Genomic DNA, 23,580 nt, shown 5'->3' on the forward strand with positions numbered 1-23,580 from the left:
CGGCGATCCCCTCCCGCCCCGGACTCGCTGCAGCCGCCCAGGGGGTCCCTCAGCGGTGCGCGGGACCCGGGAGAGCGCCCGCAGCTCGGTCCCGGGGGCAGCGGTGACGTAGTGCTGCCGGGCGGTGACGTCTCGGCGCGGGGTGCGGGCGGTGACGCCGAGCAATGAGTCACGGCGCCGTGATGCAGTCCCCGGGCGTGCGGTTCTCCCCTCCCTCCCCCCCCACCCCCTCCGCGGCCGCCTGGTGCCCCCGCCCCGCACCGGCACCGGGGACAGCGGCAGCGGGGACAACGGCAGGCGGTGAGCTGAGGGGCACGGGGGCGGGGGGGGTACGGCGGTGCCGGGGGGCACGGCGCTGCCCCATCCTCACCCCATCCCGCTTAACCCTTCGCAGGCCGTCCCCCCTTACCGCCCGCTTCTCACCCGGGGGGGCCCTGGGCAGCCGCGCCCCACCTCCGGTCCCGGAGGGACAACGGCTCTCAGCACGCTGCTGCGCTGCTTCTTCCCCTGCGAGAGGCTGTGCGGGGGCTGCACCATGCCCCCCGCACCCCCGCGGCCCCCCGGGGCTCTGCCACCCGCCGTGCCCCCCGCCCGCCGTCACCGGGTCCCCACCACCGCTCGTCTGCCTCCCCGGACCTTCCACAGCTACTTACCGCGCTCCCACCGCACCTACAGCTGCATACACTGCCGTGCGCACCTGGCCAGGCACGAGGAGCTCATCTCCAAGGTGCCCCCTCTGCGCCCGCGTCACCTCCCCGCCCCGGGGCCCTGGGGTGGCCATCTTCCCCTCTGCGGTGTCCCTGGGAAATAGTGAGCGTCCCCCCAGGGTGTCCCCAGGGCAGTGGTGTCTGTCCTCTCTTGTGATGTGCCCTCCACGCTGTCCCCACACGCTGTCTCCTCCACAGCGTCCCCTCTGCAGCGTCCCCTCCACGATGTCCCGAGAGTGCCAGGTGTTCCCCTGTGCCTGTACTGCCCACAGTGTCCCCATGGCAGAGAGCCTCCCCGCGGTGGCATGGTGGTGATGGAGGAGGGGGTGGGGGTGGCACAAGGGACGCTGGGTTGAGTCACGTTGTGTCCCTGCAGTCCTTCCAGGGCAGCCATGGCCGTGCCTACCTGTTCAACTCGGTGTGAGTACTGCGGTGGGGGATGGGACGCTGGGAGGGGGGATGGGGCGAGCTATCACCCATCCAGGGCTGCTTGTCCTGGAGAAGGTCGAAGGAACATCCCCAGCCATGCCCACAACACCCTGTCTGGTGCAGGGTTAACGTGGGCTGCGGCCCAGCCGAACAGCGCCTGCTGCTCACTGGGCTCCACTCTGTGGCTGACATCTTCTGCGAGAGCTGCAAAACCACCCTGGGCTGGAAATACGTGAGTGCCCCTGGCACGCCCAACCTGGGGGTGGGCGTCACCCTGGCACCCCAACCCTTTGGCCTGGGCATCCCAAAGACATGATACGGGCACTCTGAGCCCATGGCACCACAAATCCCACTGGGTTACCCAAAGCCCTGCTGCAGCCCACTGTGAGGGCACCCCAAACCCACAATGGTTGCCTTGGGACCCCAAATCCATGGCATGTGTCCTGTGACCTGGGCCCTGGGGGGGGCTCAGGCTGCCGTCCCCACAGGAGCAGGCATTCGAGAGCAGCCAGAAGTACAAGGAGGGGAAGTTTATCATCGAGATGTCACACATGGTGAAGGAGAACGGCTGGGACTGAGCAGCATGGCAGGGACACCACAGCGGCACCTACCCTGGCAGGCACCTGGCACTGGACTACTGACATGGGCCCTCCCCACTTTGCTCTTCAGTGGGGGCACCCCATGCCAGCCTGTGCCACCCGACGGGGTGGGGGCACGGGGCCCGTCACCAGCACACAGAGGCTGCGGGCAGCTTTTCTAGTGGAATAAAAGCTTTTTGTAGGAAGATGTCAAGTGTCACCTTGGAGTGCCAGGGGGTGGTGGCAGCGCCAGGGGGACAGCACCTGGCACACCGGCAACAATAGTGTTCCCCCTCCAACAGGAGCCAGTCAGTGACTCAAAGCTTTTATTGGGGCCTCAGGCCCAGAGCTGATGGGGGGAACAGAGGCACAGGAGCTGCTGGGGGGCCAGGAGCACCCAATGGGGGAGGAGGAATTGGGAAGTGTGGGAGGGAGAAGGGAGAAAAGAAGGATGTGGCTGGAGGGTTGTTGCAAGAGGGAGGTTGGTTGGAAGAAAGAAAGATGGAGTGAAGAGGGAAGGAAGGAAGGAGGGAGGAGAGGGAGAGAAGATATGGGGAAGCAGGGAGAGAGGAATGGGAAGAGGGAGAGAGAGGTGGAAGGGGGAAGAAGAGAAGGCAGGGATAAAAGAAGGAGGGAGGGAAGAAATGGAGGCGAGGAAGGAGGGGGCAGGCATCAGGCCTGGGGGTCACTAAGGCGTCCCATGAAGAGAGGGATGGCATTGCCTTCATCCCAGAGCACGAAGAGGAAGGGCTGCAAAGCCTCCAGCTGCAGAGCTATGCGGGCCAATGAGGTGGCCATGGCACCCGCTGCCTCCACGCCTTTCTCGTCCAGCGTCAGCACAGCCCGGTGTTGCGCTGCGTCCACTGCCACCTCTGGGCCCTGTGCCAGCCCACACAGCTCCGCATCCAGGAACAGCCCAAAGTCTGCAGCGACCAGACTCAGTGCCATCGCCATGGCATGGAGACAGCAGGGGATGGGCAGGGGAACGAGGGGAAACCAAAGGACACCAGGAACAAGGGGGGGGGGAATGGCAAACAGCAGGGGATACAAAGGGACGTGGGGGACTTGGAGGGACATGGGAATACTGAAGCCACTGGGGCCACCAGAGAACCAATGGGCACAGGTATGTAAAAACACTAGAAACACGGGGGGCACTGGTGTCACTGAGGTTGCAGGGGAAAGGTGCAGGGGACCTACCTCAGGGAGCGATGTCACCATCTGGCACCTTACGTGCAGGAGGTGACATCGCTCCAGCACAGGCAGGGGTGGGGGGATGCCTTACCCATGTCGTGCACCTTGGCCACCACGTCCACGGCGAGGTCGAGGTGCAGGCGTGGCAGGGCCACGGTAGTAGGGCGCACGGGGGTGTTGGCTGCCCGCTGCAGCAGTGCCAGGAAGGTGGGGGGGTCCAGCGCTCGCTCCACAGCCTCCAGTGCCTCCGGGGGTCCCCGCGGCACGAGTACCACCAGGCTCAGCCCCCCACTCAGCTCCAGCCGCCCCACCTGCAGTGTGACATCATAGCCTGGCGTCCTCATTCAGTGCCATGGGAGCGATGCCATAGCCTAGCTTCCCATCCGTGCTCCAGGGATGACGTCACCACCTGGCACGTCCCTTCCGTGCCACAGCAGTGACATCACGCCGTGACATCATGCTACACGAGCACGGGGATGCAGTACCTGAACCTGCAGGCGGGGGTCAGTGAAGGAGGCCACGGGATACTTCTTGCTGGTCATCGTGAGCACGTCCACTGGCCGGTGCCCGTGGCGCATGAAGGGCAGCAGCACCGTATGCTTGGTCTTGAATGGCTTTTGCCACCGGGCTGCAGGGACACAGTGCCCATGCGGTGGGGGTGTTGTGGGGCTGAGGGCCACCCAGGGATGGAGGAACGAAGGTTGGTAGATCCCGAGGTGGCTCCCAAGGTGGATCTCAGGGCAGATCCTGGATAGACCCTGGGAACTGCGCCATACCCTGGAAGTGGACAGCGCTGAGCAGCACCAGGCGAGGCTCATCAGGCAGCTGGGACAGCAGCTGGGGCACAAGCCCGTGTGTGGCCTTGCGCACCCACTCATTGATGCGCTGCAAGTCCAGGCTCTCGTTACCACTCAGCTCCCGTGGCCGGGCTTTGTAGAAGCGCCACGACTCATTCAAGAAGCGGGGTCGGAGGTGCAGGTCTGCATGGTAGCATGGATGATGTCACCCCCTTGCCCACCCCGCTGTTCCTCCCTGCCGGCGTCTGTCTTACCTGGGTGGTGGAAGATCTCTGTGGCGGAGAGCAGCCCTGACACATTGACAAGCTGCTGCAGGGCGCTGTGCACGCAGGCCAGCCCTGGCTGGTACCCCAGGATGGCAGCCAGGCGCTGCTGGGTCTCACCGCGGGCACCTGAGGGCAATAGTGAGGCTCAGCGGGGCCTGGCAGCCGGGAGGGCCGTGGGTGTGTGGGCTGCACCACGGGAAGCCCCTCACCCAGCAGGAGGTGTGACAGCCCCAGGGCCACGTTGACGGGGGAGAAGAGCAGGTTGGTGTCGGGTTTGGCAGACTCTGCCATGTGCTGGTAGAAGCGTAGGGCGAAAGTGCCCAGCGCCATGGCCACCTCCTCCTTCTGCTCCCTCGTTGGTGCCCAGCAGGTCTCGGCCGGCTCCTCGTCCCCAGGGCACGGTGGATTTATTGTGTCTGGAGGGGTGCTGGGGGGACCCGTGGTGGTCTCAGGCTCAGGTGTGGCCACGCTCCCGTTGGCGGCGGTTCCAGACTCCTCGGGTGCTGCCACAAATTCCACAGGGCCCAGAGGCTCCAAGGCCTCCAACACGGCACCCAGGCTGGGTTCCTCCGTGGTGCTGGCATTGGAGCTGGGCACAGGCTGGGTTGGTGTCCCCGTGTCCCACAGACGTGGGAATACCGTCTGTGCTGGCTGCAGTCTGATAGGCTTCACCCTTCCAGAAGGAGTGGTCTCTGGCGTGGACACCTGGGCACGGGGACACCGGTGAGGGTGGGCAGGGGGGGGGGCACCTGGCTGCAGGGAGTCCGCGTCCTCGTGCCACACTTACCGGGGTGACAGTGGCCGTGACCGTGGCCACCAGGCACACCAGCAGCAGGCAGAGCTTCATGGTGAGCAACCTGGTGGGCAAGCATTGGTCAAAGTACCAGCCGGACACCCAGTGCCCCCCCCGCACCCAACACCCCGTTCCCAGCACCCCGTTCCCCATACCCACAAACCACACACCCTGAGCACCAGGTGCTCCGTGCACGACACCCCCACCAGCCCCGTGTGATGGAGGGGCAGCACCCCGGGCCCACCTGGTGCCCGTTAGGTCGCTCCCCAAGTGTCCGGCCGGCCGCGGGGAGGAACTGGCCGGACCCAGGCCTCCGTGGTTAAAGATTAAGGAGGGCGGGAGGCCATAGAGGCTTCCCGTAAATCAGCCGGAAGGTGCTTGGGGGCCAGGCTTGGCGGGGGCACCCGGCTGGAGCGCAGCTCCCGGCCCCGTACGGCTCAGCCCTGCGTCCCGCCCCTCGCCGAAGGACCCGCCCCCACCTCCCCACCCACTCACCCACCCACCCACTCTGCCTTCGGGGAGGGGCCGCAGCCTCATACCCCGCCTCTCCCAGAGAGGGCGGCCCCGGGACGTCCCACCCAGCAGCGGCGGCACCGGGCATCACTGCACCGGACATCCCTGGCCATGAGCAGGCGGCTCGCTATGGTGCGTGGGGCGCGGGGTGAGCGGGGGGGACGCCCCGCTATCGGCACCCAGCCTGGGGGGCCGGACCGGGGCGGCGGGGCGGCGGGGCCGTGCTCGTGTCGGGGTGCGGAGACCCGGTGCCGGGGTGCGGGGCGGCAGTACTCCGTGCGGGGGGCGCGGATGCCAACGGCGGGGCGCGCAGCATCCCGGGCGCCCGTGCGGCGGTTCCGCTTTCGTTTCCCCGACGGCGACCGCACGGCGAGGCGGCGCGTCCCGAAGGGTGAGACCGCCCGTTCGGGGGCGTGATCTGGTGGTTGACACAGCCCATTTTGGGGGGGACCGTGGGCTGCCCCGCCCCAGGGCTGATCCTGGAGGCGTGTCCTCCCCGAGTCCCCGTCCCCTGATCAGTCCCCGTCCCCTGATCAGACCCCGTCCGCAGGAGCTGGAGGAGGTGCGGCGCTGGGGCGGGGTCCGCGACCTGCAGTTGGTGGACCGTGACGTACTGCGCTGGAGGGGACTGCTGCTGCCTGTGGGCACGAGGGGGCTGGGGCACGGGGGTATGGGGGGGCTCACGGGGGGGGGGTCCTCAGGGGAAAGGGTGTGGGAGGGGCGCAGGGAGGTCCCAGGGGTGGTGGGGGTGCAAGGAGGCCCTGGGGACACGGAGGGAGTCCTTGCTGGGGCAAGCCCGGGGGGCTTCCCTAGGAGGCACCATGCAGGGTGGGAGAGGAACGTGGCGGGACTCACCCTGGGAGGGCATGGGGCAGGGCAGCCGTGGGGGGCTGTGCCCCTGTAGGGCAGCTGGAGGCTGAAGAAGCACTCTCATTGCCGCTGCAGAACAATCCCCCCTACAACGCGGGTGCCTTTCGCTTCGAGCTGGTCTTCTCCCCACATTACCCCCTTGTGCCGCCCCGTGTCACTCTCCTTACCGGTATCCACCACCCCGGTGTGGGCCCCGACGGCACCGTGTGCCAGCCCATCGCTTCCCCCGAGAGCTGGGAGCCCCTCACCCGCATCACGCATGGTAGGTGCTGGGGGCCTGGGGTGGGGGACATGGCAAGCGCCCTCGCTGATGCTCCCCCCGTGTCCCACAGTGCTGCAGGACCTGCTGCTGCTGCTGGACAACCCCAGCACCGAGCGGGTGCTGCGCCCCGAGCTGGCCCGCGAGCTGAGCGAGAGGCCCGAGGCCTTCCTGCACCAGGCAGAGGAGCACACCCGTCGCTACGCCGAGCCGCGTCCCGACACCCCCGGGCCCTGAGCCCCCACCTCGGTGCCCCCCGCCCTGTACATAAAGCTCCTACCTCACTCCTGTGACCCCTCTGCGTGATGCTGTCCCTGCGAGAGACCAGGCACCACGGCATGGCACCGCAAACCTTTACTCCTAGGGGGTGGGGGACAAAGTGGGGAATGGGGCTGGGGGGGCCTCAGCGCTTCTTGGTTTTCACTAGCCCTTTGGCCACCAAGCTGCGGTACAGCTCCTGCACGTAAGTGTAGATGCACTTGGCGTCCGGCACCGCCAACCGCAGCATGTCCTCCACCTCCAGCAGCTGGGCACAGTCGACACGCTCCCTGCAGGACCGGCATCACCAGGGCTGCCCCACGGGTGGGTGTGGGGATGGGGACAGGGACAGGAACACACTCACTCTGCGGTGGTGAAGGCCAGGGTGAAGTTACGCCGGCGGTCCTGGGGCTCCAGGCTGCCATAGTCAAAGGCGTCGGGGAAGAAGCTGTGGATGAGGGCGCAGAAGGCCATGCCGCTGCTCCAGCTCCCCGAGAAGTTCTGGATGTCCACGTGCTGTGCGGGTGGGTAAGCGGGGAGGAGGGGGGGGGGGGGGATCAGGACGCTGCTGGCCCTCTGCCAGCCCCCGGTCCCCCAGTACTCGCCTGGTAGCCACGTGTCCTGGCACGGCACCACTCCAGCAGCATGGCTTTCACTGAGCCCGTGGCCCCCGCACGCTTCAGGTGTGGGGCTGGGCCTGTGGCTGCCCTGTGGCCAAGCCAGTGTCCCCCATTGGTGCGTATCCCCCAGGGGCTCGCCACTGGGCAGTGCTATCCTCAGTGCCCGTGTCCCTCTCAATGTCCCCCCGCTGCCCCATGCTCCCAGCTGTCCAATGTCCCATTTCTCTCGCTGTCCCTTGGCTTTCCCATTCCCCCACGCCCTCCAGCCACCCCATTGCCCATACTCCTCCACTGCCTCCCGTTGTCCCCTGGCCTCCCCACTGTCCTCATCACACCCTGACCTCCCCAGGCCCCACTCACCCCCCAAACTTCTCCAGGATGGCGCTGCGTCCATGTGCCCGGCTGCTCATTCGTGGCCGACCCACAGCTGCCACCCTGGGGGGCACCCGGCCCCGTGGCCCCACTGCAGACACACCACTGGGAACAGAGGGATGGTGGCCGTGAACAGGGACAGGGCCACCACTGTGGATATCACCTATGAGAACTGGGTATGGGGATGCCAGCAGCAGGGTAGGGCTACGGGGCAGCCCTGGTGCTGGCTGCTCTTCTGTTCTCACCTCTCACTGCCACCTGAGCCCTCAGTGCTACCAGCTGCAGGGGAGAGCAGAGGAGTCAGTAGGACAAGAGGGGGCACCCAGCATAGAGCTACCCTCCTGGGGCAGCCATAGTGCCTGGGGGCACTGCAGGGGATCCCAAACGGGGCAGCTGGGACTGGGAACAGAGGGACTCTACAGAGTGCATGGGGATCTGTAAGAGACCCTGGGAGAGGACCCACCTCATCCCCCCGTTCCTCATCCCAGCCCCCCTCTTGCCTCCCCTGCCCTGGGAGGGGATCCCTGTGCCCATCTCAGGGCCCCGCCCAGTGTAGCCCTTACCTGCGGGGGACGTGGGGGACACAGGAGGAGACGAGGGAGATGTGGGAGACGTGGGGAACGTGGGAGACACGGGGGAGGCAGGGGAGAGCGGGGTGGTGGGGCTGGTGGGCCCCTCCGTGGGCGAGCAGGGCAGGAACTCGGGCCACAGCTCATCGTCCTCATCCTGCAGCCAGGTGGGCTCCTGCGGGCACAGGCATGGTGGCTTCAGGGCCGCACCACCATCTCACTGCTGCCGTCCACGTCGTGCCTCCTCTCACCTGCCGGCCTTGGGTGCTGCCCGCTGCCACCGGCCTGGGCCCCGGCTCGGCCTCCTCCTGTGGCACCGCGCTGCCTCTGGCCTGCCCTTCGGCCTCGCGCTCAGCAGCCTGCCCTGCTGCAGGCCCCTTGCCAGCATCCCCTGCTGCCTCAGCCTCACTTCCATCATCCTTTGCAGCCTCCCCCTTAGCCTCATTCCCAGCATCCTTTGCAACCTCCTCCTTAGCCTCACTCCCAGCATCCTTTGCAGCCTCCCCCTTAGCCTCGCTCCCAGCATCCTCTACAGCCTCCCCCTTAGCCTCACTCCCAGCATCCTTTGCAGCCTCCCCCTTAGCCTCGTTCCCAGCATCCTTTGCAGCCTCCCCCTTAGCCTCACTCCCAGCATCCTTTGCAGCCTCCCCCTTAGCGTTACTCCCAGCATCCCCTGCTGCCTCCCCCTTAGCCTCACTCCCACAATCCTTTGCTGCTTCTGCCTTGCCCTCACTCCCCGCATCCCCTGCAGCCTCCCCCCCAGCCCCTCCCTCAGCCCCCTGCTCCTCCTGTGCCGCGCTTTCCCCGCTGTCCCCCCCCCCCATCCCCTCTGTGGGCCCTGTTGATGTCTGTGTGAGGTCACCCAGGGCAGTGTCGCTCGGGGCGGGGGCTCCACCGGTTGTCGGGGACTCCATGCTCCTACTGCGGGTGGCAGGGCTGTCACTGAGGTGTCCGCTGTGCCTTCATCCCGTGCCTCCACCCCATGCAATCCCACTGCCCTTCCTCTCCCCCTCCACGTTCCTCCTGCCCGCCCACTCCAGCTGCCCCAACACAGCCCCCACTCCCCATCCCATTCCCATTATGTACCCCCGACCCCCCTCTGCCACCCCTCATCCCATCCCATCCACCTCAACCCAATCCCCACTCCCCACTCCTGTCCCCACTCCCCTCCTGCCCCCCTGCACACCCCACCCCAACCCATTCCCCATTCAGCTTTCCCTCCCGCCCCCTCCCAGCTCCTCCAGCTCAGTCCCGATTCCACAACCCGCTCCCTGTTCCCAACCCCGGAGCCCCCTCCCCTCCCCCCAATCCCGTCCTATCCTCGTTTCCCACCCCCAAACCCCTTACGCCCCCCACAGCCCCCCGGCGCCCCGCAGCCCGGCTCACCGCGCTCCGCTCGCCCCGCGGCCGTGTGACCGCCGCAGGTGCCGCCTTCAGTCAGCGCCGACGGGGCGGGCCGGGGGCCGGAGCGGGGCACCGCGGGGAGGGGAGGGGACGGGGGGGCGCGGGCGGCCGGGCGGGGCCTGGGGACGGCGGGGACTGCAGGATGGCACGGGCACAGGGGGGATCCAGGGACACGGGGACGGGGGGACCACGGCTACGCGTAGGACGTGGGGAGACACGTGCAAATGGGGGCACGGGGGGACCTGGAAGCGTGACAGGTGGGGGGGATATGAGGACCACAAGCACACGGGGGGACATAGAGGGACACACGAAGGAACACGAGGGACACTTAAATATGAGAAAGAAGGGCGACGCGGGGAGCACAGGGTACACTGAGCCGGGGGGGCACGTTCACATAGAGGGACACGGGGACACAGACACATAGCAGACACAGACACAGGGGGGCAAAGACGCGCCGGGCAGATCCGCGGGGACACGCGGAGGTCACGCGTGGGCCGGGCCGGACCCGCTCCAGGCCCTGCCCCCCGCTCGGCTGTCCCCACCCATTGCCGCTCTGGTCCCACCCCTTAGGGGCGAATCGCGGCCAAAGCGCGCGGCCGCTCCGCTCCGCGCCGCTCCCCCGCCGCCCCGCCCCCTCTCCCCGCGTCCTATCAGCGCTGGGGACGAGCCGCCGTCCCGCCCCCGCCCGTCTCCTATTGGCCGAGACCGGCGGCGGGGCGGAGCGGCCGAGCGTGTGGGCGGAAGCGCGCGTCCCACGTGCATCCTGCGGGAGCGCGGTGCGGGAGCGCCATGGACCCGCTGCGGGCCCAGCAGCTGGCGGCCGAGCTGGAGGTGGACATGATGGCCGACATGTACAACCGGTGCGCGGCGTGAGGGGCCGGGGCGCGGCCTGGGCGAGTGCCCGTGGGCGGGAGGTGCTGGGAGCGCGAGAGGCGCGGGAGCGTTGTGGGTGGGGGCAGCGGGGGCTTTGAGGATGCTGGGGCCGGGGAGGGTGCTGGGGGTGCCGGGCAGAGCTGTCGGGGTGTGACGGTGCCGCCCCGCAGGATGACGCAGGCGTGCCACCTCAAGTGCGTGCCCCCCCACTACAAGGAGGCGGAGCTGTCGAAGGGCGAGAGCGTGTGCCTGGACCGCTGCGTGGCCAAGTACCTGGATGTCCACGAGCGGATGGGCAAGAAGCTGACGGAGCTGTCGCTGCAGGACGAGGAGCTCCTCAAGCGCATGCAGCAGGGCACAGGCACCGCCTGAGCCCTCCCTTCGGACTCCCCTTCCCACCACACCAATAAACTGGAGGCTCTGGGCCGGCTGTCTGCTTCCTTCGGCCCCCCCAAACCCATCTGTGGTGCTGTGTCAGGGGGCGTCCCGCTAACCCGCTCGTGTTCCCCCCATTGGGTGTGCTGCTGGGACAGCCTTGCGTGGGGCCCGGCTGCCGTAGGCACCTCCTGGAGGGAGGGCACCCCCGGGCGCCTGCCGTGCCCGCATCAGCCTCAGGGATAGGCTGGGACCTTCCTTATCCCTTATGGGGTCGGGGCAGGGCTGTGCCCCTCACTCTGCTTGCTGGGGGGATGCTGGGGGACTCCTGGAGAAATGGCCACAAAGGGACACTTGCAGGGGGGGCAGTGAGAAAACGCCACACCCGCACGGTGACTGTTACCGGGCCACTCACAGAGGGACATCTGGTACGGACAGCTGGAGAGGGACAATGCCCTTTCCACACCTGGAAAGGGACCACACGGGGACAGCCGCACGGGGACACTCAGGGGGAGACACCTGGATGGAGGCAACCCTGGAGCCGCGCACACGGATGTGCACACACGTGCAGGGAAGGAAGACCTGCACAGGGTTACTAGACGGGAACACCCACCCAGAGGGACCCCAGCCTGGGGGTGGGCGCTGTGTGTCCATCCACCCGTACACATGCAGTGCGCCTGTGCTGGCGCGTCCCCGGGGCCGGCTGGAAGTGGGTCAGGCTGTGCGCACACTCGCCGTCCTCACAGCTCGCGGGTCGCGTTACGCCCCACCGTTGTGCAAACAGCAGGTGTGCGAGGTGCCGCAGGCGTGACAACGGGGCGGCGTTGCCGGGCTTAACGTCGGTGCGTCCGTCCATCCGTGCCGCAGCGAGCGGTGCGTGCGCCGTGGGGCCCTGCGGCCGGCAGCAGCGGTGCCGGGGCCATCAATATTTCACGAGGAGAGAGCGCCGTGACCTGGAAAGGCAGCGCCGCAGCCGCTGGGCCCCACGCTCCCAAAATAAGACCATTTTTAATAAAGAATTCCCAACCGCGCGGTGCCTGCGTGGGTTCTTTTCACTCGGGACGGGTGGGAGCAGAGTCCTGGGGACGCCTCCTGCCCCGAACGCCTCGGGAGGACCCGAGAGGGGTCCGGAGGCCCCCCCGGTCGGGCTCAGAGACGGGGCAGGAGCAGGCCCAGCAGGGGCAGGAGGGCGGGAGCCGGGCGGGGGGCCGCAGCCACGGGGGCGTCCCCGGGGGGGCCGCGGGAGTCACGGGACGGAGGGGGCGGCCGGGGCTGGGAGCCCCGCAGGTCGTGGGGCGGCAGCCCGTCGCGGTAGAAGGCGGAAGGCGGCGCGGCAGGCAGGGTGCCGGGGCGGCCTAGCGCCCGCCCGGGAGTGCCCACCACGGCCACCGCCCCGCCGCCGCCACCTCCGTCGCCGTCATCCTCATCTTTGCCTTCGTCCTCCTCCTCGTCCTCCTCGGGGCAGCCGTCGAAGTCACGGGGCCGCAGGTGCCGCAGGTCGGTGCCGCGGCGGTGCGGGGGGCTGGCGCAGGGCACGGGCGAGCTGGAGACGCGAGTGCGGCGGAACCAGGCCCAGAGCGGGCGCGCACGGCAGTCGCAGGCCCAGGGGTTGGCGTTGAGGCGGAGGAACTGCAGGGCGGGCAGCGCGGCCAGCGGGTCCCCGGGCAGCGCCGCCAGGCTGTTGTTGAACAGGTAGAGGATGGTGAGGCGGGCCAGGCCGCGGAAGGCGCGGCGGTGCACGGTGGCCAGGCGGTTGGCGTGCAGCAGCAGGCGATCCAGGCTGGGCAGCCCGCGGAAAACGCCCTCGGACAGAGCTCGCAGCCGGTTGCCATGCAGGAAGAGGTGGCTCAGGTTGGCCAAATCGGCAAAGAGATCGTCCTGTGGGGAGCAGGTGAGGGACCGGGTGGGTGAGCCCAGCCCCGCAGGCGTAACTCAGCACCTTGATCGCTGCCCCGCCTCCACATCGCCACCCAACGCCCCGTATCACCTCTGTAACTCACGGATGTCACCCAGATCTCTGCCCTACGGCCATCATTGCCCATCGCCCTGTTGGACAGACAGCGCCAAGCGTCCTCCGCCGTGCCCCCGTTCTGGTGCCACCCATCGCCCTGCCCCACATCCTGTCCTCAGGGGTATCATCACCAAGAGCTCTTCTGTACGACAGGTATCATTACCCTGCCTTATGACCCCGCTCCACGGGCATCTCCCTGCCTTATGGTCCTGCTCCACGGTGTCATTCATCTCCCATCCCTACCCCGTGGGCATCACCCATCCCCTGTCCCACGGGTGTCACCAAGAGCTCTTTCACGCCTCTGCCTTATGGTCACCACACTGCCCCGTGTCTCTGCACCCTGAGCATCACCCACCGCCCTGCACTGTAGCTGTCTGAGACACGTCCCACACCCGTGCCTGTGAGCACTGCCCACCACCACACCTCAGTGGCATCCCCCATACTCTCCCCAGGGACGCCCCATAGCCCTGCCACACAGGGCTGTCCCAGGACCCAGCTCGGGCCATGTCAGACCTGGAGGTAGAGCAGCCCGTTCTCCTGCAGGTAGAGGTACTGGAGGCTGTGGAGGCCACGGAAGATGGCGCTGGGCAGGCTGGCCAGCTGGCACCGGTAGAGGTGCAGGGCCTGGAGGCGCCGGAGGCCGTGGAAGGTGTCGGGCGCCAGGACGCGGAGGTGCGGGTTGTCACCCAGGTCGAGCTCCTCGAGGGCGGGCAGGTGGCGGAAAGTGCCCGGCTGGATGGAGGAGATGTTGTTGGAGTAGAGCCAGAGGGTGACGGTGCTGGGCCCGAAGGTGCCCGCCCGCAGCGCCCTGATGACGTTGTTCTGCAGGAAGAGGCGGCGGGCGCCAGGCGGGAGCCCCGTGGGCACCGAGGAGAAGTTGTTGGCCTGGCAGCTGACGGTGGGCGGCGAGACGTAGCAGGTGCAGAGCGCGGGGCAGGCGGGCGACCCACCGGGCACCCACGCCAGTGCTGCCAGCAGCAGGGCCGCCAGGCGCCCGCCTGCGGGCACAGCGGGGCGTCAGCCCGGGGCACGACCTGGGGCACCGCCCCCGCACCCCCGGCCCAGCCCCATGCACCTACCACCCCACACAGGGCCCTCCCCAGCAACCCCGTGGAGAGCACCCCGAGGGGCAGCCCAGGTTACTGGCTGCCACCAGGCCCTAGGAACCCCCCCCCGGTGGCCCTAGGAACCCCCCCCCCCACCCCCACAGAGCCATGCCCATCCCACACGGCTGTTCCCATTCCACACAGCCAGGAGCTCCAGGAGCTCTACAAGGCTATGTTCACCCTTTATGGTCATGGCCACAGCCATCCATTAAGGTCAGGCATTCCAAGAGCTCTACAGGGCCACATCCATCCCATGCAGCCACACTCTCCTAGGAACCACTAGGGCCATGACATAAGGCCAAGGATCCCGTAAGAAGTCAACAGGGCAATGCACCATTCAACATGGCCGTGCCTATCCTATAGAGCCAGGATCCCCCAGGAGCCCTCGAGGGCCACGCACACCCCACATGACACTGCCCACCCCATTGGGTCCGGCACCTCACGGGGACTGGCACTCCAAAGAGCTTCCGCGGCTTTGCCCCTTGGGATCTCCCCGTGTCCCCCTGGGGCTGTACTCCCACGGGACACCCTCGGGGGAGGGAGGGGGGGGTTGCGCCCCCCACGCGCGCCCCCGACAGCGGGGCGGGGCGACGCCACGTGCGCGCGTGCCGCGGCCACGTGCGGGGCGGTGCGCGCGTGGGCGCGGGCTGACGCGCTCCCCGGTGACACGCGCCGCCGCCGCTCCGGGTGTTCGCGCCCCCGCCCCCCCTTCTCTCTTCCTCCTCTTCCCCCCCCCCACCACCACTCCGCCTTCCCGGTGCCCTGCGCTGCAACCCGAGCGCCTCATCCATAATTCAGCCCGGCCTGGCTCGGGCTCCACGGCCCGCTGCGGGGGGAAGGAGGCGGCCCCCCCCGGTGCTCGGCGGCGGGGATGGGGATGGGGGGGGGGGGGGGGGCACGCACGGAGGCGTCCGGCGCAGCTGCTCGGCGCCGCCCCCCTCCCCCGGCGCCCCGTGCCGGCGTGCGCCCCCCCGGCGCCCCCCTCCCGCGCCCCATCTGTCACTCCCCCTCGCCGCGGGCTGACTCAGTTCGGAGCTGAAGTCACCGGCTCCCGGGCTCCGCTCCCCGCGCAGCCGCCCCCCCACTCGCAGGGTCCCGCTGCCGGCTCCACCCCTCCCCCCCACCCGCTACAGCGCCCCGCACCGTCCCCGCTTCCCCTTTGCCCCGCTGCGGCGACCCCGCGGGGCACCCACCCGCGGCGCTCTGTGGCACCGCGCACCCTTTGCGCCGCGCTGTGCGCCCCGAGGGCAGCGCGCACCCCGCACCGCGCGCCCCGTTAACCCCCAGCGCTCCGTGCGCTCCCGGGGCAGCGGCTGCGCCCCGAAGGCAGCGCCGCGGGTGCCGGGACCCCCGCCCCGCCCCGCCCCGCCGCGGGGGGGTCTCGGGGCCGTGTCCCCGGCCCGCCCCACGCCTACCTCGGGGCAGGTCCCGAGCCGTCGGGGGCCGCATGGCGGGACCGGGCCGGGCGCTCAGGCGCTGCCCGCTGCACGTCGGCTCATGGCCGGTGCCGGGGGGGGGGGGGTGCGCGCCCTCTACCCCCCGCTGCGCCGCCGGGAGGAGCGGCAGCCACCGCCCCGGGGCATGGCACGGGCGGGCTCGGCTCGGCTCTACCCGCGGCTCCCGGAGGGGCTGAGCCCTGCCCGGCGCCGCGCCTTATCCCGGGGCGGCCGCGCTCCGCCCCTCGCCGCCGGTCCCGCCGCTTAACCCTTCCTCGGCCGGGCCGGGCCGTCCCGCTCCGCGCGTGGGGGAACTCCACGGAGGAACGCGGCGCTGCTGCGCGATGTGCGGGGACGGGGGCTACCCGCGGGGACGCCCCGCAGCGCGTCCCCGGGGACCCACGGAGAGTCTCGGGGAGGACGCGAGACCTCCTGGCAGCTCCCACTGGGGACGCGAGGACTCGCGCGTGGGGCCGTGAGCCTGGGGGGGGCGAGCCTCGGGGAAGCCCTCCCTGAATCTCTGGACCCTCGCGGGGGGGTGCCGCGTCCCCGCGGGTGGCGGACACCTCGGCAGGGGCGTTCGTCCCCGTGGGTGGGACAGAGGGACGGTCGCGAGTGGACCGCGAGGCGGCGCCCCCGCTTCACACCCACGCGGGACCGCGTCGCTGTCCGCGGTGCTGGGCGCGGGGCGGGGGGCGGTGGGTTCCCGCAGCGGGAGAGGCGGCGCGGGGAGCCCACGGAGCGCGGGTGGGGAGGGGCTCGCGTGGCCGTGCCAGGCTGCGGCGGCACAATCTGGCACCCGCCGTGTTTGCGGTGCCGTCTCCGGCGCGGCTCCCGGCGAGCGAAATATCACAAGCTGGAGAGACAGACGCTGGCGGGGAGCGGTGGGCGTTGCGGGCGGCACGGGGCTGACTCAGGGGCCGCCATCCGCTCGCTGTCCCCCGCGATGTCCCCCGGTCCCACTGTGCCATAGCTGTCCCTATTCTATGGGTCCAATGGGTCCCGGCAAAGCGACAGAGGGGTCAGGGCCTGCGGCGCTGGGCACCTCCAGCGTCGGTCCTCTACTTGCACCCACCCACCCGCGGGTACGGCGTGGGGGTCGTGGGACAGACCCGTGTGCCCCTGGCAGGTCCTGGGAGGGACGGTGGCACCGAGATGCGGGTGGAAAGAGATGGGCGATGAGATGGGACCGATGGAAGATGGTGGAATAGAGATGAATGGATGGAAAAAAGGAATGTTGGATGGGGAGGTGGGGGTGAAAGCACGGGGTGGGTGAGGGCAGCAGGGACAGAGTGTGGGGCAGGTGACGAGCAGATGCTGAACAGGTGTAGGGTTGGGTGGGTGTGAAGCAGGGTGGAAGGATGGATGGATGGATGGATGGATGGATGGATGGATGGATGGATGGATGGATGGAGTGGGACAGATGGGCGGGAGGCAGGCAGATGGATGGGTGGATGGCTGTGCAGCTGAGTGGCAGGCTGCAGGGCGGCCGGTGCCTGCCAGCAAGGATGAATGGACCCGTGAAGGGATGAATGGGGCCGTGGGGGCGGTGGGAGCGGGGGAGGATGGACAGACGGATGGGAGGGAGGGCAGTGAAGGACACGGGGCCGGCGGTCGTGCACGCGGCTAAGGATGGACCCCAAATCCGGGGGTCGCAGCCCCGCTGACCCCACGGCGGCTCCGAGCCCGCCCCGCCCCCGCCGACGCCCCCGAGGCCGCGTCGGTCCTCTCCGCTCCGCCCTCCGCCTAGAAGGACGAGCGGGCACCGCCGAGGTGACGGTAAGCGTGCGGTCCCCGGAACCGGCCGGGCCGGGCCGGGCCGGGCCACGGGGCTCGGCTTCATCCGGGCTGGGCGCATCCCCGCCCCACCGGGCCGAACAGGGGCGGAGCCGCGGCGGTGCCACTCACGGCGGATGCGGACGGGCGGCTCCGCGCCCAGCAGGGCCGAACCGGGCTGGGCCGGCAGAGCGGCGGCCGGGGATGCTCGCGAGGGCGGTGGGGCGTGGCGGGTAGCGGCTGCCCCGAGCCCGACCCGGACCCCGAACGGCGTGGTGGGGCGGTCCCGGGGGTCCAGAAAGACTGCCAGTCGCGGTGGAAGCAGCGGGGCTCGGGCTGGAGCGTGAGATGCTCGCGGCGATGTCGGGACTGAGTGGGGCCGAATGTGGGGGCTACGCGTGCTCCCCCCGCCACGTGCGTGCCTCACCATGTGCGCGCCCGCATGGCTGCGGGAAGTTCCCCTTGCGGGGGCTGCCAGGGCCGCCTGCTGCGTCACGGGGCTGCGGCTTCGCCCAGCCTCGGGCACCCGCAGTCCTCCCCAGCAGCCGACAGGGCCGGGAGGGCTCCAGGTCCCCTCGATGGGACAGGAGGGCGCCCGACGCCCTGCAGTCCGGTCACGCAGCAGCTCCTGGAGAAGCCCCATCTCCTTCCTGGGTGGAGTGCACAGTGGCAGTGCCGGGCGGGCAGCATCCCTCTTTACCGCAGCCTTCCTGTGTCTCCCCAACTCGTGCCCCCAGCCGCAACCTCTGCAGGGGCAGCTATATATAGTGCAGCCCCGCCGACCTCGGAGCTGAGCCATCGCCATCTGCCGAGGTTAATCTTTAGCCACCCGCCCGTCTCCCCTGGCTGGCCGTAATGAGGCCTCATTAGCAGCCATTACACTGGCCTCAGGGCCACTGGTGGCCTGGTGACACGGTGACACCACGGTGCAGGTGTGGGTGGTGGTGGGTGCCGGGGCTTCAGGGTGGCGTGTGGGGACGTGGGGACGTGACCTTGGCACCCGTGGCGGCCAGCTGCAGGTCCCTTGGGTGACGCTGGTGCAATGTGCTGGGTGCCCCACCAGTGTCCAGTGCAACCAGGGCCTGCGGTTGGGTTCCTGGGGAAGTGCCAGCATCTCCAAGGGGTGTGTCAGCATGCCTGGCACCGCGTCAGATTCCCTGGGGGTATGTCATTGTCCCAAGGGGGTATGTGCCATTGTCCCCAAGGTGCGTGCCAGGGTGCCTCATGAGACGCAGGTGTGTGTGCCAGGCTCCCAGGGGTGTATCACTGTCCCCAGGTGCTGTGCTCATGGCCATAGCGACCGTGCCAGCACCCACAGGGCTGCGCCTCCACGCTGTGGGTTGTGCAGCATTCCCACAAGTGCACCAGCTCCGCGTGCGAGGCCCCCAGGGGACGTGCTCAGGGAGGCTGCAGGTCCCCAGGACTGAGTGCTGCGGGGAGATAAGGAAGTGGTGCTGGGGTGGGAGAACTGTGCTCTGCCTTGTGCGTGCCAGCAGCCCTGGGCCCCACCCTAGTGATCCCAGCAGCAGTGCACGGTGCAGCCGTGTACCTCGGGCACCCCACACAGGGATCCAGACCAGGGTCCAAACTCTGTTGCTGCATCGGGACCAGGGTACAGGTGGGTGTCAGCGGGGGGGGGGGGGGGGGGGGGGGGGACAAGGGACAGAGCGGGGGCCGGGTTGGCCTTTGTCCAAGTGGTTGGTCACATGCGAAGCAAGGGACCGTGTGGAGAGGAAGGGCTGTGACTGCCCCGCCTGTCCCCTGCAGGAGCAGCAGAGCCCCGTGCCTGGCAGCATGGCGAGGGGCGCGGGGCGGGCCAAGAAGCTGGGCACGCTGTTCTCAGGGCTGCTGGAGTGCGGTGCTTTCTGCGGCATCATCTTTGGCTGGGCCTCCCTCGTCTACGTCCTCAAGAGCCTGGGCTACTTTGGGCAGTGGTGCGAGTCCTCGGCCATCCTCAACCCCAATGGGACGCTGTATCCCGGTATGGTCCCAGTGTCACCATCCCCATCGGTGCTGAGCTCTTGTCCCTGGTGTCCCGGGGTGCCCCGTGTGCCTCCCATGTCCCCATTATCTGTGCAGGTTCGGCTCTTTGTGGTGCTCTTCGGTGCCGCGGGTTCCTGCTGTCATCCCTGTATCCCCGCTGTCCCTGTGTCCATTATCCCCACTGTCTGCTGGCTCCCTGCTTTTCCTGTCCCCAGTGCTGCCCATTTTCCCCACTCCACCCATGCTAGTGTCCCCTGTGCTGGTGTCCCTGTCTCCACCAATGGCTGCCTTGCAGACTGCAGCGGGCAGGATGAGCAGTTCTCTCTGGTCTTCACCATCGGCTCCTTCATGAACAACTTCATGACCCTCCCCATGGGCTACGTCTTTGACCGCTTTGGCACTGCTGTCGCCCGCCTCATCGCCATGTGAGCGCTGAAGGGGATGGCAGGGGGGCACACGTGGGTGCTGACGATGATGGAGGGCCCATTAGCTGGGTGCTGGCACAGGACTGGGGGAGCGTTATCGGGACTGGGTGGTTATCAGGGCTCCCAGGCAGGGTGGGACTGGTGGAGCCCTGCTCACACGGGGAGGGGCAGCAGTGTTTACTTCCCAGTGCCATCAAATGTCCCCCATGTGTCCTTCATTGCCTACAGCCCCCCCAGATGCTCTTATTTCCCACTGATGTCCCCAGGGCACCCCTGTAACTGTAGGGCCAGCCTCTTCCCTGCGTTCCTCCCCCCCAGAGGTGCCACATGAAGCCAGCGTCGGGACGTTGGGGTGTTGGAGCATAGGGGTGGGGATCCTGTGCCCACCTTGTAAACACTGTCCCTGTTTCAGCTCCCTCTACACTGGTGGGACCCTGCTCGTTGCCTTCTCCACGCCAGGTGAGACCCACGCAGATGTGGGGTGCCCCCACCCGACCCGTGTCCCTTGAACCCACTGACACCTGTGTCCCCAGACCTAGCGGTGCTGCTCTTCCCGGCTATGTCAATGCTGTCGGTGGGCGGCATTCTCCTCATCCTCACCAACATGCAGGTAGGAGGCACGTCTGAACCCTCACCCCACATCTGGGGCACGCTGCCTGGTGGTGGGGACACTGACAGCATTACGGTGGGTTCTGCGTGCCAGGTGGGGAACCTCTTTGGGAAGTACCGCTCCATCATCATCACTCTCTACAACGGGGCCTTTGACTCCTCGTCTGCCATCTTCCTCATTATCAAGGTGGGCATGGGGTGAGGAACACCTCAGGCACCAGATTTGCCTGTTCACGGCATGGGCACTGGGGTGGGCTGGGGACAGATGAGGGCACAGCTGGGGTCTGACATCTGTATTGGCACTGGGCAGTGACCAGTGGCCAGCATGGCATGGTGGCAACCTGCACATGTCCCCAGGTGCTGCATGAGCATGGACTGTCCCTGCGGGCCATGTTTTTCTTCATGGCAGCCTGCAGCGCCTGGCACCTGCTGCGCACCATCTTCCTCATGCCCCGCATGCACATCCCCTACCCGCTGCCACCTGCCTACAACTATGGGTAAGGGAGGCCCTGCCTGTTCTCCCAGGGTGGCAAAACCCATCTCTCAGGAGGCAGTGGTGCCCATCCTGTGGGTGACAGTCATGGGGTCCATTCCACAGGAGGTGGTGGTCATGGTGCCCATCCTGTGGGTGGTGGTGGTGGTCATGGCACCTATCCCATGGGTGGTGGTGGTGGTCATGGTGCCCATCCTGTGGGTGGTGGTGGTGGTCATGGCACCTATCCCATGGGTGGTGGTGGTGGTCATGGTGCCCGTCCCTTGGGTGGTGGTGGTGGTGGTCACGGTGCCCATCCCTTGGGTGGTGGTGGTGGTCATGGTGCCCATCCTGTGGGTGGAGGTGGTGGTGGCACTGGGATGCCGTGGCGGGTGACAAAGTGAGCGGTGCTGCAGGCTGTCATGCCCAGGGCACTCCCAGTCATACCGCACCTACGAGGAGAAGCGCCCGCCGGAGGATGATGGGCCAGAGGAAGTGCCCCTGGAGCCCAGTGCCCCAAAAGGTGGGGGGAGAACCGGGGTTGGGGTGTATTGGCAAAGGCACGGCCTCGGGTGGGCATGGCCATGTGTGTGATGGCCGCTGGGAAGTGGGTGTGGCCATGTGGGTGTTGGCAAAGTCATCTGGGGTGCTGGCCCATGGGCTGGGTGGGGGTACTTGGAGCCACAAGGCCCGGGGGATGGATGTGTCAACTGTGGCGAGGACATTTGGGGAATGGGCGTGACCAAGTGTGGTGAGCGTGGGCAGCCCTGATGGATGCATTTGTTTTGTGCAGGCAGTGCAGCTGTGGAGCCCTTCTGGCCCTGCGTGTGCTCATGGCTCTTCATGTGGCATGTGGTGTGGCTCTCGGTCATGCAGCTGCGCCACTACCTCTTCATTGGTACCCTCAACCCAATGCTCGACCACCTGGCCTTTGGCAATGAACACCTGGGTAGGGCATGGTGGCCGGGGGGCACAGTGAGCCAGGCAGGGGGCTGCGGATTGGTCCTCTGCTCTGACCCTGCCTCTCCACAGTGAGCACCTACACCAACGCCTTCGCCTTCACCCAGCTCTGCGGGGTGCTCTGTGCTCCCTGGAACGGCCTCATCCTCGACTACCACAAGCGGAACAAGGCCCACCGTGCTGAGGGTAACCGTCCCTGTCCCCCATCCCTACTCTTGGTGCACTGGCACTGCAAATGTCCCCAACCCTGCTCTGCCTGGGACATGCTACTACCGTGCTCTGACCCTGCTACACCTGTACTTGTGTCCCCACAAAGTCCTGACCCCCCGCTGTGCCAGTGGAGGTGTCCCTACAATGCTCTGATCCCACCATATCCACGGTCATGTCCCCACCATGCTTTGATCCCACTATGCCCATGAACGGGTCCCCGCAACGTCCTTATCCCACTGTGTCCACAAAAGCATCCCCATGATGCCCCGACCCCACCATGCCCATGGATGTGTCCTTAGCACTCCCTGTTCCCGCTCTACCTGGGGACACGTCCCCACTATACCCTAACCTTGCCACGCCTGCAGGAGCCCATGGGGCACTGGCTGACCTACGGGCATCTGTGCTGTCACTGGTGTTGACGGTGACACAGTGCGTGCTCTTCTCCATCTGTGCGGCCGTGCCTATGCTGCCTGTGCAGTTTGTCACATTCGTGCTCCAGGTGATCAGCCGCTCCTTCCTCTACGGGGGCAACGCCGCCTTCCTGGCCATCGCGTGAGTCCTGTGCACCCTGATGCTGGTGGTGGCAGGGGACAGAGCGGTGACGGCAGGGGAGGGAGCAGTGGGGACGTTGGTGGATGATGTGGGGTCAGGGTGAATGGTGGGGTCAGGGTGGAGGGGGACGGGACAACGGTGGCAGGGGATGGTGGTAAGGGAGGGGGTGGTTGCGCGAGGGTGGAGGTGGCATGGTGATGGGCACGGTGGTGACATGCAGGTTGTCCTGGCAGGTTTCCCCCACAGCACTTTGGGAAGCTGTACGGGCTGGCCATGGCCCTGTCGGCGCTGGTGGCCCTGCTGCAGTATCCCTGCATTGCCCTGGTGCGTGGAGCGCTCCAGGGGGACCCTTTCTATGTGAGTGCTCCCTATGGATACCCCACAGTCCCGGGGGGGGGCGGTTCCATGGTGGGGTGGTGGTCAGGGTGCATGGATGGATGGAGGTCCCGATGCCAGGTTGGATGGGGCTCCTCCCCCACGTGGGGTTGGAAACACCAGACAATGAGGAGATGGAGTCCATGGTCCGTGGCAGGATGGGGCTCATGCTGTGGTGGGATGGAGGGCCTGATCTATGTTCATGTGGGGGTGCTGCCCTATGAAGGGCAGGAGGTTCTGCCCTGTGGTAGCTTGGGGGCACGCTGTGCCGTGGTGTGATGCTAGTCCATAGTACCACGGGGTGTGGTTTGCTACCCCAGCACGGGCAGCCTTTAGGGGGCTGAGGAGCTGGCCCCTTGTCTGATTGGGATCAGCCCCCAGTCCCATGCCCTCAGCACCCATCACTCCACCACAGATGAACGTGGGGCTCATTGCCGTGGTGCTGCTGGCCTACATCAGCCCTGTGGTGGTGACCCGCGAGTGCCGGCGGCGTGCCAAGGAGCTGGAGGCTGCCTCAAGCCCCCCGGAAGCTTCCGCAAGTGCCAAGACCCCCGCCCAGACACCCCAGTGAGCCCCGCACTACCATCCAGCTTTTTTCTACTGCACTTTGGGGGAGGGATGGGACTGTGCCGGGGGGGCACAGAGAAGGGTGGGTGTGCTTTGGGATGGAATAAATATTCCAACGCCTCTGCACGTGGTGCTGCTCCCACCCGGTGCCCCGTACCCCTCGGGCTTCTCCAGTATCTCCTGTGGGGTTGAGCCCCACCCATTCTGCCTCCAGTCTCCCCCTG

At 67.7% G+C, this 23,580-nt stretch overlaps 7 protein-coding genes across 18 annotated transcripts; 4 read left to right on the plus strand and 3 right to left on the minus strand.

Moving 5' to 3' along the window:
• The first annotated feature begins 259 nt into the window (after positions 1-259).
• Positions 260-1,920, plus strand: YPEL4 (yippee like 4). Its single transcript, XM_003641331.6, has 5 exons — positions 260-300; positions 395-727; positions 1,084-1,127; positions 1,260-1,368; positions 1,625-1,920. The coding sequence occupies exons 2-5, from the start codon at positions 536-538 to the stop codon at positions 1,712-1,714; spliced, it is 435 nt and encodes a 144-aa protein (XP_003641379.4). The 5' UTR covers positions 260-300; positions 395-535; the 3' UTR covers positions 1,715-1,920.
• A 106-nt stretch (positions 1,921-2,026) lies between these two features.
• Positions 2,027-5,665, minus strand: SERPING1 (serpin family G member 1). Of its 3 annotated transcripts, none has more exons than XM_025151166.3 (8): positions 5,301-5,665; positions 4,756-4,825; positions 4,178-4,673; positions 3,957-4,094; positions 3,682-3,885; positions 3,391-3,533; positions 2,997-3,216; positions 2,027-2,637 (listed from the first exon to the last, which is right to left on the minus strand). In XM_025151166.3, the coding sequence occupies exons 1-8, from the start codon at positions 5,375-5,377 to the stop codon at positions 2,387-2,389; spliced, it is 1,599 nt and encodes a 532-aa protein (XP_025006934.2). In that variant the 5' UTR covers positions 5,378-5,665; the 3' UTR covers positions 2,027-2,386. The 3 variants fall into 3 exon arrangements, with proteins under 3 accessions (XP_025006934.2, XP_025006935.2, XP_040557698.1); XM_025151167.3 differs by lacking the exon at positions 5,301-5,665 and adding an exon at positions 5,006-5,206; XM_040701764.2 differs by lacking the exon at positions 5,301-5,665 and adding an exon at positions 4,932-5,206.
• UBE2L6 (ubiquitin-conjugating enzyme E2L 6) lies at positions 5,304-6,711 on the plus strand. 3 transcript variants are annotated; one of them, XM_025151174.3, is made up of 4 exons: positions 5,304-5,406; positions 5,825-5,942; positions 6,220-6,406; positions 6,477-6,711. In XM_025151174.3, the coding sequence occupies exons 1-4, from the start codon at positions 5,386-5,388 to the stop codon at positions 6,694-6,696; spliced, it is 546 nt and encodes a 181-aa protein (XP_025006942.2). In that variant the 5' UTR covers positions 5,304-5,385; the 3' UTR covers positions 6,697-6,711. The 3 variants fall into 3 exon arrangements, with proteins under 3 accessions (XP_025006942.2, XP_003641380.2, XP_046798340.1); XM_003641332.6 differs by having other exon boundaries at positions 5,825-5,914; positions 6,477-6,696; XM_046942384.1 differs by lacking the exon at positions 5,825-5,942 and having other exon boundaries at positions 6,477-6,696.
• Positions 6,712-6,739: 28 nt separating this feature from the next.
• Positions 6,740-10,150, minus strand: SMTNL1 (smoothelin like 1). Of its 2 annotated transcripts, XM_015286856.4 has the most exons (8): positions 9,609-10,150; positions 8,474-9,143; positions 8,217-8,397; positions 7,899-7,932; positions 7,642-7,758; positions 7,267-7,369; positions 7,026-7,177; positions 6,740-6,951 (listed from the first exon to the last, which is right to left on the minus strand). In XM_015286856.4, the coding sequence occupies exons 2-8, from the start codon at positions 9,134-9,136 to the stop codon at positions 6,807-6,809; spliced, it is 1,395 nt and encodes a 464-aa protein (XP_015142342.2). In that variant the 5' UTR covers positions 9,137-9,143; positions 9,609-10,150; the 3' UTR covers positions 6,740-6,806. The 2 variants fall into 2 exon arrangements, with proteins under 2 accessions (XP_015142342.2, XP_046798336.1); XM_046942380.1 differs by lacking the exon at positions 7,267-7,369.
• Positions 10,151-10,386: 236 nt separating this feature from the next.
• On the plus strand, positions 10,387-10,923 carry TIMM10 (translocase of inner mitochondrial membrane 10). Its single transcript, NM_001302201.2, has 2 exons — positions 10,387-10,486; positions 10,670-10,923. The coding sequence occupies exons 1-2, from the start codon at positions 10,416-10,418 to the stop codon at positions 10,869-10,871; spliced, it is 273 nt and encodes a 90-aa protein (NP_001289130.1). The 5' UTR covers positions 10,387-10,415; the 3' UTR covers positions 10,872-10,923.
• A 940-nt stretch (positions 10,924-11,863) lies between these two features.
• RTN4RL2 (reticulon 4 receptor like 2) lies at positions 11,864-18,622 on the minus strand. Of its 2 annotated transcripts, none has more exons than XM_040701765.2 (3): positions 17,631-18,622; positions 13,399-13,617; positions 11,864-12,752 (listed from the first exon to the last, which is right to left on the minus strand). In XM_040701765.2, the coding sequence occupies exons 1-3, from the start codon at positions 18,006-18,008 to the stop codon at positions 12,024-12,026; spliced, it is 1,326 nt and encodes a 441-aa protein (XP_040557699.1). In that variant the 5' UTR covers positions 18,009-18,622; the 3' UTR covers positions 11,864-12,023. The 2 variants fall into 2 exon arrangements, with proteins under 2 accessions (XP_040557699.1, XP_015142346.3); XM_015286860.4 differs by lacking the exon at positions 17,631-18,622 and adding an exon at positions 15,407-15,619 and having other exon boundaries at positions 13,399-13,883.
• On the plus strand, positions 17,045-23,563 carry SLC43A3 (solute carrier family 43 member 3). 6 transcript variants are annotated; one of them, XM_004941511.3, is made up of 13 exons: positions 17,045-17,206; positions 18,971-19,184; positions 19,482-19,611; positions 20,024-20,070; positions 20,145-20,221; positions 20,315-20,407; positions 20,578-20,717; positions 21,109-21,215; positions 21,486-21,641; positions 21,725-21,838; positions 22,362-22,414; positions 22,648-22,771; positions 23,205-23,563. In XM_004941511.3, exons 1-13 carry the CDS (start codon positions 17,060-17,062, stop codon positions 23,546-23,548), a joined length of 1,746 nt encoding a protein of 581 aa, XP_004941568.3. In that variant the 5' UTR covers positions 17,045-17,059; the 3' UTR covers positions 23,549-23,563. The 6 variants fall into 6 exon arrangements, with proteins under 6 accessions (XP_004941568.3, XP_003641425.4, XP_046798331.1 ...); XM_003641377.6 differs by having other exon boundaries at positions 22,228-22,414; positions 23,205-23,482; XM_046942375.1 differs by having other exon boundaries at positions 17,165-18,821; positions 19,047-19,184.
• Positions 23,564-23,580: the final 17 nt, after the last annotated feature.

Source organism: Gallus gallus, chromosome 5 (assembly GCF_016699485.2).
Source record: "Gallus gallus isolate bGalGal1 chromosome 5, bGalGal1.mat.broiler.GRCg7b, whole genome shotgun sequence".
Taxonomy (NCBI): domain Eukaryota; kingdom Metazoa; phylum Chordata; class Aves; order Galliformes; family Phasianidae; genus Gallus; species Gallus gallus.